The sequence below is a fragment of the Cnephaeus nilssonii genome (assembly GCF_951640355.1).
Source record: "Cnephaeus nilssonii genome assembly, chromosome: 6".
In the NCBI taxonomy this organism is placed as follows: Eukaryota; Metazoa; Chordata; class Mammalia; order Chiroptera; family Vespertilionidae; genus Cnephaeus; species Cnephaeus nilssonii.
In genome coordinates, this window is record NC_137077.1 from 36,138,208 (window position 1) to 36,157,262 (window position 19,055).

The 19,055-nt window shown below is 39.6% G+C and overlaps 2 protein-coding genes across 2 annotated transcripts in view; both read right to left on the reverse strand.

Annotated features, from left to right (window-relative positions):
• Positions 1 to 679, reverse strand: part of OVCH1 (ovochymase 1) — a gene marked incomplete at both ends in the record, with an annotated part of 43,556 nt that extends 42,877 nt beyond the window's left edge. Inside the window, 1 exon segment of the mRNA XM_079775533.1 lies at positions 616 to 679. Within this exon segment, the coding sequence (XP_079631659.1) occupies positions 616 to 679 (64 nt within the window).
• Positions 680 to 4,563: 3,884 nt separating this feature from the next.
• TMTC1 (transmembrane O-mannosyltransferase targeting cadherins 1) overlaps positions 4,564 to 19,055 on the reverse strand; it is a 234,133-nt gene continuing 219,641 nt past the window's right edge. The window contains exons 17-20 of the mRNA XM_079774298.1: positions 18,848 to 18,985; positions 17,142 to 17,264; positions 14,633 to 14,710; positions 4,564 to 10,008 (exon numbers count right to left, since the gene is read on the reverse strand). Coding sequence (XP_079630424.1) covers positions 9,868 to 10,008; positions 14,633 to 14,710; positions 17,142 to 17,264; positions 18,848 to 18,985 — 480 coding nt within the window. The 3' untranslated portion in view covers positions 4,564 to 9,867. The remainder of the gene's footprint in view (positions 10,009 to 14,632; positions 14,711 to 17,141; positions 17,265 to 18,847; positions 18,986 to 19,055) is intronic.

The following is a 19,055-nucleotide window of genomic DNA, read 5'->3' on the forward strand; positions in this document are numbered from 1 at the left end:
CTGCCTTAACAAGAAAACACCTGGGCCAGGATGCACAGCTCTTCCTGTGGTGACTGATTCTGGGGAAGGGTGAGCAGTACATAATTTAGGTTCTATAATGATACTGGAGAACAACATATGCCTCCCGGGAAGACAGATATTTGGCTACTAGAGGCCTGGTGTCCGAAATTCGTGCATGGGTAGGGTCCCTAGCCCTGGCTGGTGATCAGGGCTGATGGGGCCTTCCAGCTGCCGGCCGGAGCCTTCCTTCCTTCTGCGCTGCCCCCTGGTGGTCAGCACACATCATAGCGAGTGGTGGAACTCCCCAGTCGGTTGAACTCCTGGTGGAACTTCCCAGGGGACAATTTGCATGTTAGCCTTTATTATATAGGATAAGTTACTTCGACCTGGCTCTTTTTCTTTGGAGGAGGCTGCTTAGCACGAGCAGGGTTAGCAGATGTGCCTACAAACTTGAACTCCAGAATCCAGTAATTTCAAGAGGAAATTCTGGGCCCAGGTGCTTCTTTGGGAACATCTAGGCCTGCACTGTCCCCCTCCCCTTCGCCTCTTCCAGCCTGAGGAGTATGCAGACTCCTGCCCCAGCATCTGCACCCTGAGTGCCCACGGCCGGCTCACCTGGATTTGAGGGCAGGCCCACAGCGAGGAACAGCAGCACCCCACGCTCGGCCCATGCCGGCATGGCGCCCATGCGGTGACTTGTCTGTCTTCCTCCGTTCCTGTGTCTCAGGCTGAGAAAATCAAGGGAGGAATTTGGTCTGCGCCCCCGCAGGTCCTTGCGCTCCTGGAGGCGCCTGCGGGCCTACGGAGCTCTTCACTCCCGCCCACGGGATGATGGGCAGCACCTGCCGGCTGGCCAGACCTCCCAGCATGACCTCCTCTGGTTATCCCGATGCTGCAGCCCTCTGGCGGTCTCTGGTTTCACAGGCCCAGCCATTGGCCTCTGGAGACAGGTGCTAAATGTCCACAGGCTGTGGGGACTCTCAAATATGTGCACAAGTGATCTAGAAGGCTCAACGCAGGTGAATTCTGTCCCACGCTGGGCAAGGAAGTTGGTCACCCATACAAGACACAGGATAGCCGACTTCTGAGAGAAGGAAGACCCAGGAAGGCCTAATGAGGAGTACTTTATGGTACTGCTCCTGCTTCTAAGTAGCTTGTTAAAGGCTTTGACACTCAAGTTTTCAAATAGAGTAGATATGAAAGGTCAGATTTATGTCATTACGTTTCTGGATGGCAGTCAGATCGGCTTCAGTGGAATGGACCAGAACTATATGACCCATCATTTAAGGTTATTAAAATAAATTCATTGCTAAGACTATCATGTCAGCACTTTTCCCATAAATATTATCTTGTAACAAGCTTGAGCTTGGGAGAGGAATAGAGCCAGAATTTGTAATGAACTTATAGTTTATCAAAACATTAGGGCAAGGCTAAGTGGACATTCTATATAAATCAACTAACTTGGCTCAGTTGTCTCAATTCTGTGTAAGAGAGAGATAAAAGCTCCTTGAGGTGGGATGGTAAACAAACCCGGGGTGGTAAGCGGGCTGTAGACAGGTGGACAGAAAAACAGAAGATAGGGGGTGCAGGTATAGGACTAGGCAGGTGACAATCAGCTGGGACAGTGACCCCTGTAACTGCAGAAGGTGAATGGGCAGCTTTTGGTGAAGAGCTTACAGGCTTGGAGGACACTTGTCAACCTTCCTGTCTCATGACCCCGAAAAGTGTTCCTGTGATTTTTGTGTCCCAAGTCTTATTACATTGAACTATCTAGAGCTGCCCTGTCCAATATGGTGAACACTAGCCATGTGTGGTTATTTAACTTGAAATGAACTAACATTAAATTAAAAAATTTAGTTAAATTTCAAGGGCTTACTAGTCATCTATGGCTAGTGGCTATCATGTTGGATAGTGTAGATATAGACCATTGCCTTCATTCCTGATGGTTCCATTGGACTGCACTATTTTTGAGAGTAGCACCATTTTATTTCTTTTTTTTTAAATATATTTTATTGATTTTTTACAGAGAGGAAGAGAGAGGGATAGAGAGTTAGAAACATCGATGAGAGAGAAACATCGATCAGCTGCCTCCTGCACATCCCCCACTGGGGATGTGCCCGCAACCAAGGTACATGCCCTTGACCGGAATCGAACCTGGGACCCCCGAGTCCGCAGGCCGACGCTCTATCCACTGAGCCAAACCGGTCTCGGCAGAGTAGCACCATTTTATTTCAAGTGTCACTTTAAATAAAGATGCCTTGGATGAAAGTTTCACCTGGGTTTCCAGCTTGGGTGTCTGGGGGACACAGGGATGGGGCTTGGTTAGGTAAGCAGCTTTTTTGTAAAAAGAAGGCACAGCACCTCCAGACTTGAGCACTGGCCAGGAAATCTCTAGATAAGGTGGCAGCCTGACCAATGGCCCTCATCATCTTCATCCCTGAGGTTTGCTTTCACTGTGGTTTTCTCACAAAGGTTACCATAACCATCCCTGGCCCCAAGGGCACAATACTCTCCAATAAAAGCTCAGACTTTTCAAATGGACCCAACTCCTCTTGTTCTTCTTAGCAAAAGGGAGTCATATTAAAACTACTACAATATGGGAGAAGAAAAAAAAAATGAACATGTGCTGTGCCAATCCACAGCGTAGAAGTTCATGGCTAAGGTTCTCAGGAGGCCCACAGACCTGCCCCCAACACTCTGCTGCAAGCAGTGCACACAGCTTTGCAGGATCTTCAGTGGTTTGTTTACACCCAGAAAGCCCCATGGGGTTGGACACTATCTCATTTCCTGCTACAGCACAGCTCCCTTTTCCCCAAAGTTCTAAACTCACAGCCTCAAGTGAGACCTTGTTCTCCTATATAAAGGATTGGTCTCTTACAGGCCTAACAAACTAATGGCTTTCCATGAAATAGGAAAAGATCCATTCAGTATAAGTTGCATAATACTCAATAGTCAGGTTGTTAGACTTAGGTTTAAATGTGTAAGACGATGGTTTGAATGTAAGCTAAGATTATGGAGATGTTCAAGTGCCCAAATTGAAGTATTCTCTTATTTAAAAAATAAACATTAGAAAAGGAAGGACATCAAGAAAGGGAAGAGTGGACTACACTACCCTGGTTTGGACTTGTGATGTCTGGGAAATTTGCCTTTAATTTGAACATATCTTCATCAGGGTAGAATAATGATTTGCTGTTAGAAGACTTCCAAGATTCTTGATGGAAGCCCCAACTCTAAGGAGTGTTGCAAAATTAGGAGCATTAGGTGACTAACCCATGAGCAATGAGCAACCTATGGACAAATAATATTTTATGTAAAAAATAAAATTTTCCACCCCAGCTAAACCACTGATCTAAACTCTAGAACCCTCCAAAGTCCCACAAGGCCTAAGATTCAGCACTAAGGGGATTATTGATGACCTTAAAATCAGCAATTTCATTTGAATATTAGTTGCAGGGACAGATACTACTATGATGCAGAGGGAATTTGAATGATGAAGTAGAAAGAATGGGTGAAAAAAATCCATTCAAATAGTTTGGCTGTGAACGACAGATATGTAGTAGCAGCAAATGATGAAGAGAAATAAAGGCTTTTTTCCTCAAATGATTTTGATGGTGGTTACCTGTATATGTGTTAGAAGGGGGGTTAGTGGGTGGGTGAGAAGAGATTAAAGAATTATGTGCATATATGCATAGCCCAAAGACACACAATAGTGTAGTGAAGGCCTGGGGAAGAGGGGGATTGGGGTTGGGGGGGGGGCATGTGCGGGCTAGAAGGGGTCAATGGGGGGAAAGGGGATATTTGTAATACTTTCAATAATAAAGAAATTAAAAATCTCTCTATATAAAAGCCCAAGTGACCCTTATGACTGGTCACTATGACGTGCACTGACCACCAGGGGACAGACGCTCAACGCAGGAACTGCCCCCTGGTGGTCAGTGCACTCCCACAGCCAACTTCCCATGGTCCCTCCTCCCAGCTGGCTGGCCAGCCCAATCGGCCCTGATCAGGACTGGGCAAGATGGCCCCGATCGCCAGCCAGGCTGAGGGACCCCACCCATGCACAAATTCGTGCATTGGGCCTCTAGTAAATCAATAAAATGGAAGAACATGGACAAGAACCAGTGAAAGGAACAAGTTAAAGATGAAAAAAGAGGTTCAGGAATAGAATGAAGTTCTACAAGAGGCAAAATAGGGCCGTTTTGTTCAACTGCAGCAACAGAAGAGAAGGAAGTATTGGGTGCAGGTAATTTTGTAGATGGAGTGCAGGATGCTGAGAGAGTTCCTGTTTTCTACCTTGTATTTACTCTGTGAAGGCATCTACTCAGCAAAATGAGGGAGAAGATATATAAAGAGTAAGTGCTGACATAGTCATTGTGGTGTATGGGAAAGAGAGCAGACGCAGAGCACACAGAACAAAGCAATGCAATGCAATGAATGAATACATGAGGGAAGGATGGAAGGTGGTCTTATTCACTTTTAAAGCAGATACCGACTAGTGACATGGATTTCAATGGGTACTAATCATGGAGCGCTTTAAAGATTGAAACAAGACAGTTATTTTCATCATATTTTATATAAAATAAACATTTACATAAATTTTATTTTGGAAAGACCTAGGCAAAGTGTACATAATCAGACTTACATGAGAGATATATTCCTAACTGGCACAGCAAACATAACAAAAATGTATATTTATATACAACTGATCAAAGTAGGAAATAAAAGCATTATGAACAAAGAACATGATGCAAGTCATTTTCCTCTGAAAAAAGGAGGCATTGGTGTGAGTTACAGCAAGTCAAATGATAGCCACATTATAAAAGCAAGCCATGGCTTCTACAGATATTTTAATTTCCAAGGAGGACATTTTTAAACATCTTTTTTCCCCCCAGAAACATAACAAAATCACTAACTTTTATGTGTCCAGGATGTAAAATAAGAGGTTTCTCTGCCATGGTAAAGCACTTGGGCAGTCCAATCACTTTCAGGGTTGTCTGTGTATGTGTTCTGTTGTGGTGATTATCTTAAGAATTTCTAAAACAAAGGGCAACACTTATCAGTTATGTCTTCAGATGTAGAGGGCTTTCAATCTGGGTCAGGAGATTCATAGAGCTTGATAGTTTCTTAGAACTAACCAGTTCTTTAATGTGTGAGAAACATGACTGAGACACTGGTAACCTGCCCAGGGTGAGACGGCTCCTCGGTGGCAGAGGAGGGACTAGGAACCCAGACCTCTGGATTCCTGACTTGGTGCCTCCCCTTACAGACCAGAAGATGACCTCAGGAGGACATTATGCACATTGGAGACTTCCAAATGTGATACCATATTCACCACAGGCACCACTGAGAATGGGAAGAAACTTCTGTATTTCTGGATATCGACACCTTTCCAGTTTTGGGGTAAATGGTGATCCAAACTTGCAAATTAATAATAGTTGTATATTGTGATAGGTGCTAATTTTATGAGTTACATATCCTAAGGTTTTAATTGCAAGGACCCTTGGTAATAATAATAGAACATTTTATACAAGACAATGGATAGATAGGAATACCATCAATTCTGTTGTGCATTTTCTTGATTGATATTAAACCATACCTTTGATTGCAATTATTTTATTTCTTCTCTTGAAGTTACATGATTACTAAAAAATAATGAAAAAGTGCTACTTTTGGAAGAAGTGTTTTAACATATTGTTCTTTTACATAAAAAACTTCAAGAATAATAAAAAAAGTTATATTAACCTATATATATTTTTTCTCTCTTTAAATGCTAAAAGATGGCATTTAGATAAGTTTTGCTATTACTGGGAAATACCAACATACAGTTTAATCCAAGTAAATGTGATGTGGAAATCAGGGTAAAAAATAGAAAACAAACTACCTGTAACTATATTTCCTTTGATTATCGTTATTAATACCCTATAGATTTATTAATCTAAGGTACAAATCTATCACAAATCAGAGCAAAATTTTTGTGTTTTTTAAAAAATGATTCTAATGAGTACAATTAAGAGATAATTAATAAAAGCTTACATGTGTTTAATTAATCCAAAGAAAGAGAATTATAGGGTCTAGGCATAAACTCTCTATCATGGACACCTTCTTTGAGTCATAAAAAAAATATGAGTTTTATATACTCAGCACCTTGTCTGGGTACATGTAAATGGCAAGGCAATTCCTGTCCATCTTAGAATTAAGAACTCTGTAAATACAGGTCAAATTATAGCTCAATTGCCACAAGTGTAAAACCACCCCACCAACCCACCTGGTTTGTCAGTCTTGGAATGGTAACCTCAACCAACCAATTGTGCCACAAAGCAATCCTTCTTTAGAATTCTTTGGCTCATTTTCGTCTAGATTTAAAAGTTAAAACTGTGAAAGATTATAAACATCTCTTTTGTGAAATATTATAAACATCTCTTTTGTAAAAGTCATAAACTCCCATTGAAGTTGTTAGTCTATGGTCTAACTGCATAAGAGAATCAGGAGTTTCCAAAATAAAGTTTCCTCCAAGGAATTTAAATCTTTGGTTTAGTTCAACTTTGTTACATCACTGAACCATGTCTTATGAATGCCATTAACAAACTGAAAACAACTGAATCGTTTTAAAAATCCTGAATAATTTTATAAAGCCATTCTCATGGGTCCTATGTCAAAGGACATGTTAAAGGCCTGCTGCCTATGGGGATTTTGAAGGCAAAGAGAATGGGTTCTGGGTAGGATTGAAGGACAGGTTAGACAGATTGGCAGCAGGAGGGGGGAGATATGTATACAAGGAACTCTAATGTAGCTAAGAAAAATAGCAAATGATGCTCAGAGTAACAGTCACAAATGAAACTCTGATCATTGGATCAAGTGTTCAGCCAGACTAAAGCAACTCCTTAGCCACCGTCTCCTACCCAGCACCTGCTACATATTTAAGGTCCTAGGACAAAATACAATTGCAGGACTCCTGCTCAAAATTATTAAGAATTTCAATCAGGGAATTCAACCAAGCATAAGGTGCTCCTGGGTACAGGACCCTGAGGGACTGTGTAGACTGCCCATCCACGAAGCAGGCTCTGCAATTCCATCGCGGAAAGGGGCTATCGACTCACACGCCGATCATGCTTCCTGAAGGGCAACCTGGATGCACCTCCATGACTAGCCAGGGCACTCAGCTTTCATTTTGATAAGCATGGATTCCACATATTATTTCATGTTACAAGGACCAAACAAAAATAGTTAAAAATAGACTTAATATCCTTGAAAAAATAATGTGATTTATTTTCTTATAGGCACCATTTCAACTATGAGAATTATTTCATTGGCCACATCTCAGTGAAGGTATTAACTTAGGACAAAATACCTGATGTAACAGTGCTAAATTTTAATGTGCACGCAGCATGAGAAAGGGGGTCGGGGGAAAGGGAGAGAAAGAGAGAAAAAACAAAAACAGACATGGAGTTGGGGGAGGCGAAGCACCCAAAAGAAGACAGAAAAAGTCTCCTGAAGGCCATGTGACCACCCCCCATCCCCCCGCCCACCGCCCGAGACCGTTAGGCTGTAATTGCTATTTCAATTAATCCAACCAATGTACTCTCATAGCTTTCGCAGCACTTCAACAAGTAAGGCATAATTGCTTTTCAAAATTTGGGGCTCAGTCTTTCCCATTAACTTTCTAGGTGTGAGTTTTGGTTACAGATCATTCTAAAAAGTTGTGATTAAAGCCCTAGATATTAGTTTTAGGTAGAGCTTCATATTATTAATTTTAGGGGTAGGTATAATAATAGTATATTTTTCAAATGTACTGTGGAACCTTTCTTGGCCTTAAGACGACAGAAATATATTTTTAGGAGAGGAATAAAAATGCTTTAAATAAAATTTTGGAACATTTTTTGATATACAACATTAAAAGAGCATTAAAAACAGACAATCAGAATGGTAATATAAACATTATTGGATTATTGATGCACACAGATATATGCTAATGCAATTTCTGTAATCCTTTGCATTTAAAATATTCCTTGTACCATCACTTTCTAAAAAAGTTTTTTTTTTTTCCTTTTATCTAGATTTACCTTGACCTTCCCTCTCCCCACTGACTCCTGCCAAAAAAAAAAACAAAACAAAAAAAAAACCAAAAAAACATACAGGGGCACTGCTCTCTGATACTGGGGTGAAAAGGAGCAGAAGAGTTTGTTTGTTTTACCATACCCTGTCCTAAGCGTGGGAAATATATGTGCCTTCAAATTACTGTATCTCCATGAAACCTGGCTCAGCACTGTGAATAGCACTGCCCAGAGGTTTTGTTTAATTTTTTATGATGATGACCAAATTAAAACCAGGTATTCCAATTTCAAAATATATACCAAAATATCCTACTACCCAAACCCTGAAGAGGCTGAGCCCCAATTTCTTTAACTTTAGTAAGTGAATAATCAATGCAACTTCTTTGAGGTGCTATTAAAACTTAACTGTTTTGTAATTTAGATTTATAATGCTTGTATGATTGGTTTTAAAAGCTGTTATTAAAACAACTATGTACAATGAAAAAAACTGTGTGTATATATATTAAATATTTTATAAGTTATGAAATAAATAACACTAAAAAACAAATGTCAATTGGTAAGTTCAACTTTGCCTTCCTTATTTTAAAATATAAATATATATATATATTTTAATTATGAATTTAGAATTTTTTCCTAGATTTTTTTTTGACCATTCTCTATGAATTCTCCAAAATTACAAATACAGAACCAAGAATTCTGGGTTTACATCACTCACATTTTAAGCACAGAATTCTCATTGAGCCTAGGAAGACAAAATAATAAAGCTCTCTTTCCATTTTGTCCATAGTCTATGACGATTTGTGTGATATACTGTAAAGATTCCTAGGTGGTTAAATATATTTTTCAAAAAATAATAATCTCATGATGTCTAAATGTTAAAATAATAAAGTAGAGCATTTCTCTCAGTTAACATCTTTAATAATTCTCATGTAGAATATACTATTTTTTCCTTCACCAAAATAATAATATATGTGGTGGCAGAAACATTTATGATTTTAAAAGTACTTTTGAAATCTTAGAGCAGAACTACTACTCTACTTGCAATAAATTTTAAACTTTCCATAAAGAATTAGGGGGACCAAGATTCTTGATTTTCCCCTAGGGGTAAGAATATCCATACATAATTCCAGAAGCTTCCTTTTTTATATGTTAGGCGATAGTAAAAACTTGCATCAGAGTGGAATTTAATTTACTATTCCATAGGGCTCTAGCAATATGTTTAGGGGAATATTAGATCAAGCTCACTTAACAACAGCCCCTTTCTCCACATATTTTGGAAGGTTCTACAAAAAATTATTTGATATTCCTTTCTGGTTCTGGAGAATTAAATGAGCCACCTCTTGGTAGAATGTCCCAAATGGCTTATCTCAGAGGAATTATCCTCTTCGAAATGTCCCATTAAAAAGCAAAGATCTGACTTCATAGCATTTCCAATTTCTGTATTACTGGGACATAAAAGTTTAAACTAAGAGAGAGAACCAGATCTCTGGGTTGCAAAAGCAGAGAAATATATGGAGGGAAATTTGGAGTTAAAGCAAAAAAACCCCCCAAAACAATCTGTAAAATGTTGTTGTATTCCTTCCCTCTCTGGCCTCCTTGCTCTTGCTTGCTCTTTTTTATCTTTTTTTCATGGAGATGCAAGTCCCACAGCACAGGGTTACCAGCGAGTGTCTCCAAATGTGCCCCCCCCCCCCCTGGACTGGGAGTGAGAGGAAAGCTCCATTGGCTGTCCTGCTGACGTGACAGCAAGGCCTCCATCACTTCTTCCTCCTCCAGAGGCACCAGCAACCGTCTGTCCAGGTGACATCCAATACTGCTATGTTTGATCCTTTTCTCGAACTTCTTGTAATCGTTTTTCTAGGCGATCCAATTTGGCCAGATTTTCCTGCAGCAGTTTGCTGTCTGGAACCAGCAGTAAGGCTCGCTCATAATAAGCTCTTGCAGACACATAGTTTCCCTGTTGAGAAAGAGAATAATCTGATCCCTCAGAACGTTCAGTAGGAGGATGGGGAGACTCGGAAACAGCCCTTCCCGCCCAGTTGAACATGAATGTCCTCACTAAGGAAACCTGTGTGCATGGGTAATTGTATCCTTATCTGCTGGTGCTTTTGGAGGATCCATTTGTTTTAAGTACCAAACCAGCTGGAGAATGTGAAGGATAGAACTTACACCATAGGGTAAATGGCAGAAAACAGATTTTCAGTTCTACTAATGCAGGGTATGAGGCTGGCATTTCATAGGGTTAGTACTATTCCTCCTCTGAAATCAAATGGACCCATGGCAGGAGAAATTGAGAGAGAGAGAGAGAGAGAGAGAGAGAGAGAGAGAGAGAGAGAGAGAGAGAGAGAGAGAGGCGAGAGCACGAGTAGGGGGATGGAGGGGAGAGGGAGAGATAGAGCGAGAGAAGCGCATGTGTGGGGAAATGATTTTGAAACTTCTAGAGTAATAATACAAAAGTAAATAGTTTAGAAATCTATAATGCCTCCTTAGTGGTAGGAGTTATTTTAATCTTCAAATTAAACAAACAAACAAACAAACAAAAAGCAACCAGTACAGCTCTTTGCTAATACAGCCTTTGATGCAAATGCAAGATTTTTGTAAAATGAAAAGAACTGGTAAGTATATGGAGTCACATTTATCCAATATTCTAGGTGTGTGACAATATGTACCTGCTGGATACTTTTCAAGGAGGAGAGCAGGTATGTCATTCCTGACCTGCTGGAGACACCTGTCTCTGTCCTCTGTTGGCCCCATCTAACTGGCAACCATGCATACCTGGTTCCCGATGGTCCCTGGCAAATTAGTCACAAGCATTAACCTTTCCAGCCCCCTTTCTGCTACTAAATGTGTACTAAGAATGTTAGAAATCTTTCCATTCCAAAAAATACATTTGCTCTATTTAATTCAGTTACAGCTCAGTGTGTATGAAAACCGATCTCTCTCCAAATTTCCATCACAATTTAAAGTAGTATTCTCTTGGTGTGGAAGTATTCTCTATGTACGCAATAGAAACTAATATTTATTGGATGCTTATCTATCTTCCAAATGAGTTAATATGTGTCAAGAGCTTAACCCTACCAGACCACTGTACCGATTTTTCGGTAATCTCCGAATCTGCCGCTATACCGCTGTACCTAATTTTTGGTACTTTGCCTAGACCTATTTTCTACAATGTCTCCAAGTTCCATCTTATTCTAACCACTTGTTTTAATCTAACTAACATTTTTCTATATCATGTTGATTTTTTCTCTTTAATGCTCAGGAGCCCAGGTATAGAGGACAGTTAGGTTCAGGGCCTCAGGTCTGGTAGGGTTAAACACAGCCTAGCACACAGTGAGCACTCAATCTGATGCCATCATTATTGTTATAACTCAACGACGCTCCAGGCTCTGTGTAAACACTGTCTGTTTCCTACGGCATTCACTTGGCATATCTGCGAAAAGGAGGGTGGAAATGACCGAACAGGAAATTGTGCATCGGGAATCCAGGGTCTGGCATGCCCACAATGAAGATATTTCTGATTATCAACACTGATGCTGATAAGAGGCTAAAAAGAATTCATACAAATGAGAATCTGGATTTGCTACATTAAATTATTTTTTTCAACTCAAACATTTATCTTCCAAGTGTCTTCTGCCATTTATTAAGCTTAGCACACACATGCAAACAACTGAACTTGTGGCTCTGCAAGTGGCCTCAAAGTATGTTTCTACTGCAGTTGATTTTGAAATTGTCTTCGAAGACGTTTCTCTGAATGTAGGTCTCAGCCTGGTGCTCTGGCATCGCCTTCTCTGATCACCAGCTTTCTCCCTCAGCCCGGCCTGTGCCCTCTTGCAGTCGGACATCCCCCGAGGGGTCCTTAGTGCTGCCACCATGCCACCACCACCACCGCTAGGCTAGCCAGCCGTGAGCCTGGCTTCTGGCTGAGTGGCGCTCCCCCCGCCCCCCCCCCCCCCCCCCGCCGGGAGCACATTGACCACCAGGGGGCAGCTCCTGTGTTGAGCATCTGCCCCCTGGCATGTCATAGCGACCAGTCGTTCCCCCGTTCAGTTGATTTGCATATTAGCCTTTTATTATATAGGATAAGAATTCAGTTGCTCACTTGCACCAACATTTCAAATCCTGGATTTGAAATCCAGCCACATGTGGCTAGCTAGCAGCTCTGCCTTGGACATGGAACATTTCCATCACTGCAGAAAGTTCCATTGAACAGTGCCATCTAGAAAATGCATTAATGTCATAAGGCAGGATTGAATATAGGACTTTATGATACGGCCCTGTTGATGCAACTCTTTAATTATAAAGAACGTATCATATTGTAGCTTTTTTGGTCTTACCATTCATCCTATATAAAACTTCAAAACAATATCATTTTTTTATTACCAAGTAGTATGAGCAAGATACAACTCCTTTCCTCCCACCTCTCTGTCACCTCCTTGCAAAGCCTTATTCCAACTCCCACCCACTGCAGCCCTTAGTCGTTTCTAAGCTCCACGCAGGCTCAGGCAAGGAGTGAGGCTGAGGTATGGGACAACACTGCCTGACGCACATTGCCTTCAATTTGCAAAATACAGAAAGTGAATGATTGCCATTGAAGGCCTCGTAATGACAATCCTGCACTCTAATGGTGCCTTCAAAATGACCACATCCAAGGGAAATATGGTCAGCAATATTATGACAACTTTGCATAATTGCTAAGTCCAGTGGTTGCTAGACTTAGTGTGGTGACCACTTTGCAAGGTAAATAAATGTCAAATCACTATATTGTACACCTGAAACTAATATAATATTGGATGCCAACTAAACTTAAAAAATTTTTTTTAAATGACCACATTCAAGTCATGTGCCTGGTCTATATATAAATATATGACTCACTGATATTAGACCATTTTTAAACTATAAACATAGCAACTTTGTATTGTTCAACTAATACATGATGTTATCAAAAATGAAAAACAGGATATATTAACTTTTTATCAGTGCATTTACTATATTTAAAAAACACACTCAATATATCCTTCTTTAACTCCAAGACACCTTTTCAAGGGGCAGTACTTCGAAATTTAAAGTAACAGGTATAATAAATGTACTATCGTCTTTGTATTTATAGACTTTTTAGACACTCTTTAGTATATAGTTTTACTTTTTCTAATTAATAATTAAACCCATTACTTTAAATGCAGATGCACTGCATCTAAAAATATAGTGAGCATATTACTTGAAAATTCAACTATTTAATATACGATTTAAATATTTAACATTATTATGTTACTATTTTAAAAGTAAATTCATTCTATGTTTCCCAACTAGATGTTGCTAGACAACCTAGAACATTATTAAGATCAAAGCCGTGGTTACGTGGCTCTGATAAATGTCATGCTTGGATTCACCACTAATGTCCTTCTATTAGATTAGTCACAGAGTAACTGATAGAAGTCTGAAAATAAGTTAGCTACACAAGAGTGATCCTTAAAATCATGTCAGCCCATGGTATTTCTTTGCTCAAAGTCCCCCAAGGACCCTAACTCATTTGGCATAAAAGCTAAAGACCCTACAATCCCCTTCAAGACTCTGCATGATTAGACCCTATGACCCCTCTGACCCCAGCTTCTACCATTTTCTCTCACTTTCCTCCTCAAATACAGCAAGCACACTTGTACCTCAGGACCTTTGCACATGATCATTCTTTATTTTTGCTACATGGTTTCCTCTCTTCTGGTCTCTGCTCAAATATTACTTTTTTAACTGAGGCCTTCACTAACCACTATAATTCAAAATTTGAGACCTTACCCCCTGACATTCCTATCTTCTTTCTCTCTTTTTTCTCCATAGCACTTATTACCAATTGATATATTTTATGTGTGTAAATATGTCTGTATGTGTTTATTTACTTATTGCCTATTTCCCCCTTCCGGAATGTTCACTCTAAGAGGACAGAACTTTTTGTTTTATTTGTTCATTGTTGTATTCCTAGTGCCTGGAAGAGTACTTGGCACAAAGGATACTCTATAAATGCCTCTCAAATGAATGGGTGAATGAATGAATCTCTGATTTTATTAGTTACAGATATAATCTCCCAAAGGGTCATTTTCAATAATTCACAAAACAAAACAACCACAAACAAGCAACCTGGTTTTTCAGTAAAAGGTTAGAGAATCAAAGATACATTAGGTATAAGAAATAGTAACGTAATATTTAAAGTAACACTTGCTCTAGACAACAAATTAAACTGCAGGAAAATAAACTACACTAAACTCCAACAAGGCTGTTAGCTCACATACGCAGATTTTACCTGTTCATGATACCTCTCAAGTGCATATGATTTTCTTTGTGATAAACAAAATCATGGAATCTAATTTATATAGATTTACTCTTTAAATGGCTTCCTGATATTGACTATCTAGAATACAAAGTGAGAATAAACTGTGCTAATTTTACTTTTAAACAATTATGTTTGGGGTATTTAAATAATTCAAGGAGTAAATTAGCAATAGTTTCTCAATCTTTTATGAGAGAAGAAAGACAGAAAGAGAAAACATCTTGGAAAAGCCGGTTCACCGGGAAGTGGATTCTTCTCATACCTTGATGTGCTGGATTCCACCCATGTTCATCCAGGCCTGCGCTTGATCTGGATTTAGTTCCACGGCAGCTTTATAGCTCTAAATATATAAGAAATACCTTCAGGTTGGGAATAAAAAAGAATCCATCTTTACAACTCTATAATTGTGAAAACCACTTTCTTTGTATGTAAAAATCTAAATGGTTAAGAAAACAAACAGCCACTTCTGGTTCACAGGGGTTCCATTTATTTCTATTAATTTTTAACGCAGATGAGCCTAAAGTAGAGGAAACGGAAATGTGTAATTTCCTTACAGAGCTAATGTTTAGATTTGAGACTGAGATGACTGCAGGGAATCCGGGGGATTTCTATTATAGTGAATCATTTCCCCTTGGCCTTGACTTGCAAGAAATTGGTGCTTTTTCACTATAAATGGAGTTTGTAAGAATTTTTTTTAAAATAATCATAGGATCTTAGTTTCCTAAACAGCTTAACCCTACAATATCACTGACCTGGTTATTTGGTCTATGCTTGAAATCTTGCAGGATGCTCATTACTCCTTTAAGGCTTTCTATTTTACTAGGGGATAGTTTTAACCATTAGAAAACCTTTCTTTTCTTTTTCTTCCATATGAAAGTTCTTCAATCTTTGAAGAGAATTACTTGACCCTCGAATACTTTTTTTGTGCCTAAATAAGCTGCATCCTATTAATTTATATTTGTGAGGTATATTTTTAATATTTTGTTTGTTGTTTTGTATCAAAAGCATGCTCACCACTGAGTCTTGCTTTTAAGAGTAGTCATCTTAAATATAACTAAATGCTATAAGTGTTGCCTTTACAAAGTGTTTAATTACAAAGCTAGGTATCTCTGTGTGTGTGTATAGTTTAATACTCCTTGCTATTTTCATTAGCAAGAAGGCAACTGACCAGTTCCATAAAGTAATGAGAATCTGTTAAGAAACTATATGCTCTTAAAAATCTGCTTAAAAGTCTTGAAGAATATGTCTTAATTTTTATCAACAGAGATAGGATGTAGTACAGATGGGGTGTAGATTCAAATCCTGGATCCATTTCTTATCCTGTGTGACCCTGAGCAAGGTCATAACCTCTGATTCTCAAGTTTTTCCAACTGTAAAATGAGACAGTGACCATAACTTTCTTATATGCTTGTTGTGAATATTAAATTACTAAGTACATGTGAGTCATACATAAAAGTGCTATCACATTTTAGCTGTTATTAATAACTAATGGCTGTACTCCTAGTCTTCAGAAATCCAGCTACTCTATGATGAATATTTGATCTACTGGCCAAGCAACTAGACAATATTTTTGTTTTCCATACAATATATAAGATACAGAAAGATACAGACCCCATGTAAATATTCATAATTAAATGACTAATTATTTAATAATTAACATGTCATGTTAGTTATAAATAACTTAAGAACGATGGTATAGAAAATGTTCCCAAGGCAAGAGAAAATGTACGGTTCTGCCTGAAATATGCCACCATTTCTGTTTGAAGGGTCTAATTTTCCCTCAATTATCTTCACATGTGTTTTCCAATCATACTTTAAAAGCCACCCACAGTTTATTTAAAGAAAACAATAAAATCTCACTTGAGATTTTATTTTCCCATGATATATTTAGTGTCACTTTTTTTTACTACATTAATTCCAACTTGTGGCTTTACCAGGCACAAGGGAAATGTCTGGTATCTGTAACATTTCTACTCATACTTGTAAACGTCTTTTTTATTTCAGGTTGGGCATCAGCTATATTCCAGAGCTGTGCCTATTGAACACCTGTAAGATGCATCATACTGTATTTATTTTATTTTATTTTTTCATCATACTGTATTTAGAACACAGAAGGAATCAGACCCTTTGCACAAGGAGAAGTGCAGCCTAACTGGGGAGCCAAAATGCATGCACACAGCGCACACGGGGGCCAGCCAGGGGAGCAAGAAAGGACTGGATACTACAACTTAATACATGGCCTGCTCAAATGACTGGTGGAGACGTAAGTGTTTTCGGCATTCAGTGGCATCACGGTCACTAGGAGAAAGGATGGCCCAGAGAGCTTCCCGAGGGAGGAGGACCCAGGCTGTGCTGGTGGATGCGTGGGAATCGGCAAGGGGATGCGGGGTGGTACAAGGACATGTGGATAGGCCCAACGCTATTCAGGCACCAGTCCAGCTGGAAGAGATGGTATTGAATACAAACAGAGAGAGAAAAGGAGAGAGAGGACAGAACAAGAGAGAGACAGAGAGAGAGAGAAAGAAAAGCTGATATGAGGGCAAAACACAAAATGCTCCAAACAACAAGTTAAAGATGATAGTTCAGAAAATAATGCAGAGGTATCACAGGATTCTGAGTAGTCAAAAACCAGTAGCTCAACTATAAAAAATGAACTTTTAATGTTAAGTTGATTAATCAGAAACTTCACAAACATGCCAATGATCTTAGATTCAGGGAGTATTAGTTTCAATTCATGAATTCAATAACATAATTTGATTAAGTGTTTGTACCTCAAAAGCTTTGTCTAGAAGGTTCTGCTCTCTTAGTTGGTTTCCTTTTGTGAAAAAAAGTTCAGAAATGACCTTCGGGTCCTTTGGTTTCAGCTGGAGAGCCTTGTCTATAGCGCCAAGTGCCTGCATGGGTTGGAAATTAAGACAGAATAAATGTAGATTAGATAAAGGAGAACAAATTTAGATGATAAAATTTATACTTTCTTTTCTTTTAAAAAATTTTTTTCCAGGTCCTCTTTTTATTTTTTATTAAAAAATTTTATTGATTTCAGAGAGGAAGGGAGAGGGAGAAAGAGAGAATGAGAAACATCAATGATGGGAATCATGGATCGGTTGCCTCCTGTATGCCGCCACTGGGGATGGAGCCCACAACCTGGGCATGTGCCCCTGACCAGAATCCACTGAGCCAAACTGGCTAGGGCTACTTTTTGTTCTTATGAACTAGCTGGGGTGGTGAATGACGATCAATTCTTCATTCTCTCTAATGTTCTCATTGAGAAACAATTTAGCTCCAATGAAGTAACTTCCTTATGCTCCAGGTTTCCATTTATATTAGTGACAATGAAATGTCCCTGAGTCACTTTACAGGGAGGCTGTGTGATCTAGTTGAAAGAAAAAATATTTCCCTGACTGTGTGCCCATCTGGACCCTCCCACAGCCTCTGCTTCGGTGCTGGTGCTCACTCTGCCCTCACCACGCACTGCTCCAGCCCATGCAGCCAGAGGTCTCTTCGAAGCACACACCTGATGGTGTTGCTCTTCTGCTTTAAACCCCAAGGCTTCTCCCAGGATAAGGAACAAGCCTTTTGTCCTGGTTCCAAGCCTTGAGGTCTAGTCCCCAACATACTCTGCAGCCACATGTTACACCGCACCCTGCTTCCGCATGCCCATCCCTCAGTCAGGCTAATCGCTGTTGCCACAGGGCCTTTGCATGTGCTTTTTTGCCTGGAATGCTCTTCACTGCCCACCTTTTGTCTAATAATTCCTGTTCATCACTCAGCCCCTACCTTCACATCACTCTGCAGGGAACCTGACCTCCAATACCACTCAGGTCCCCTGATTATATCTTTATTAGGGACCATGTCATTCTTCATGACATCGCTGAGCACAGCCGTAATTCTACTACATTGATTTTGTGATTACTTGTTCAATCTCTGTCTCCTGTAAACTCCTGTCTACTGTAAATTCCATGAGGACAAGGTTGATGATTGGTGTTTTTTTTTTTTTTTTTGTCATACCACTTTATTCCTGGTGCCTACTACAGTGTTTGACATATAGTAGGTATTCAATCAGTATTTTGTTGAATTAGTTCATGAATTTACTGGTTATGTAAAATGGAGAGAAACAATAATAGGGTTAATGACCTGCCTTACAGGTTTGTTGTAAGAACTGTATAAAAAATATTTAAAGAACATGGAAAATGATAAAGTATACAAATATTAGTCTTTACCTTTTCTAGTGTTAGCTGAAAACAAACTGAGATAATACCACATAAAAATCTTCAGACCAAGAATGAGCCAAGCACATATGTCAAGGGGATGATATCTTAGGAGTTAAAGGGATATCTGTGAAAAGCACCCGTAAGATAGGATATGCCAACTGATGATATTCAAGACAGCTCAGCCTTGTTACTGTGCAGCCTGGAGCCCATTTAGGGGCTCCCCATTTTCTACCCACGAATCCAAGAAACTCCAGTGTCTTCTCTACCTTGTCGTGCTGCTCCTGCTTGCTGTAGATTGCTGACAGCAGGCGATAGCATTCGAGGCATCCAGTGTCCTCTGATACAATGTGATTGGTCATCTTTTCAGCTTCTTTCGTCTGACCCATCATGGCCAAAACCTGAGCCTGCAAAACCACACTGACCTTAGCTTAGAGACATTTCATCATTTCCTTATCAAATAAAGCATCCTTGAAT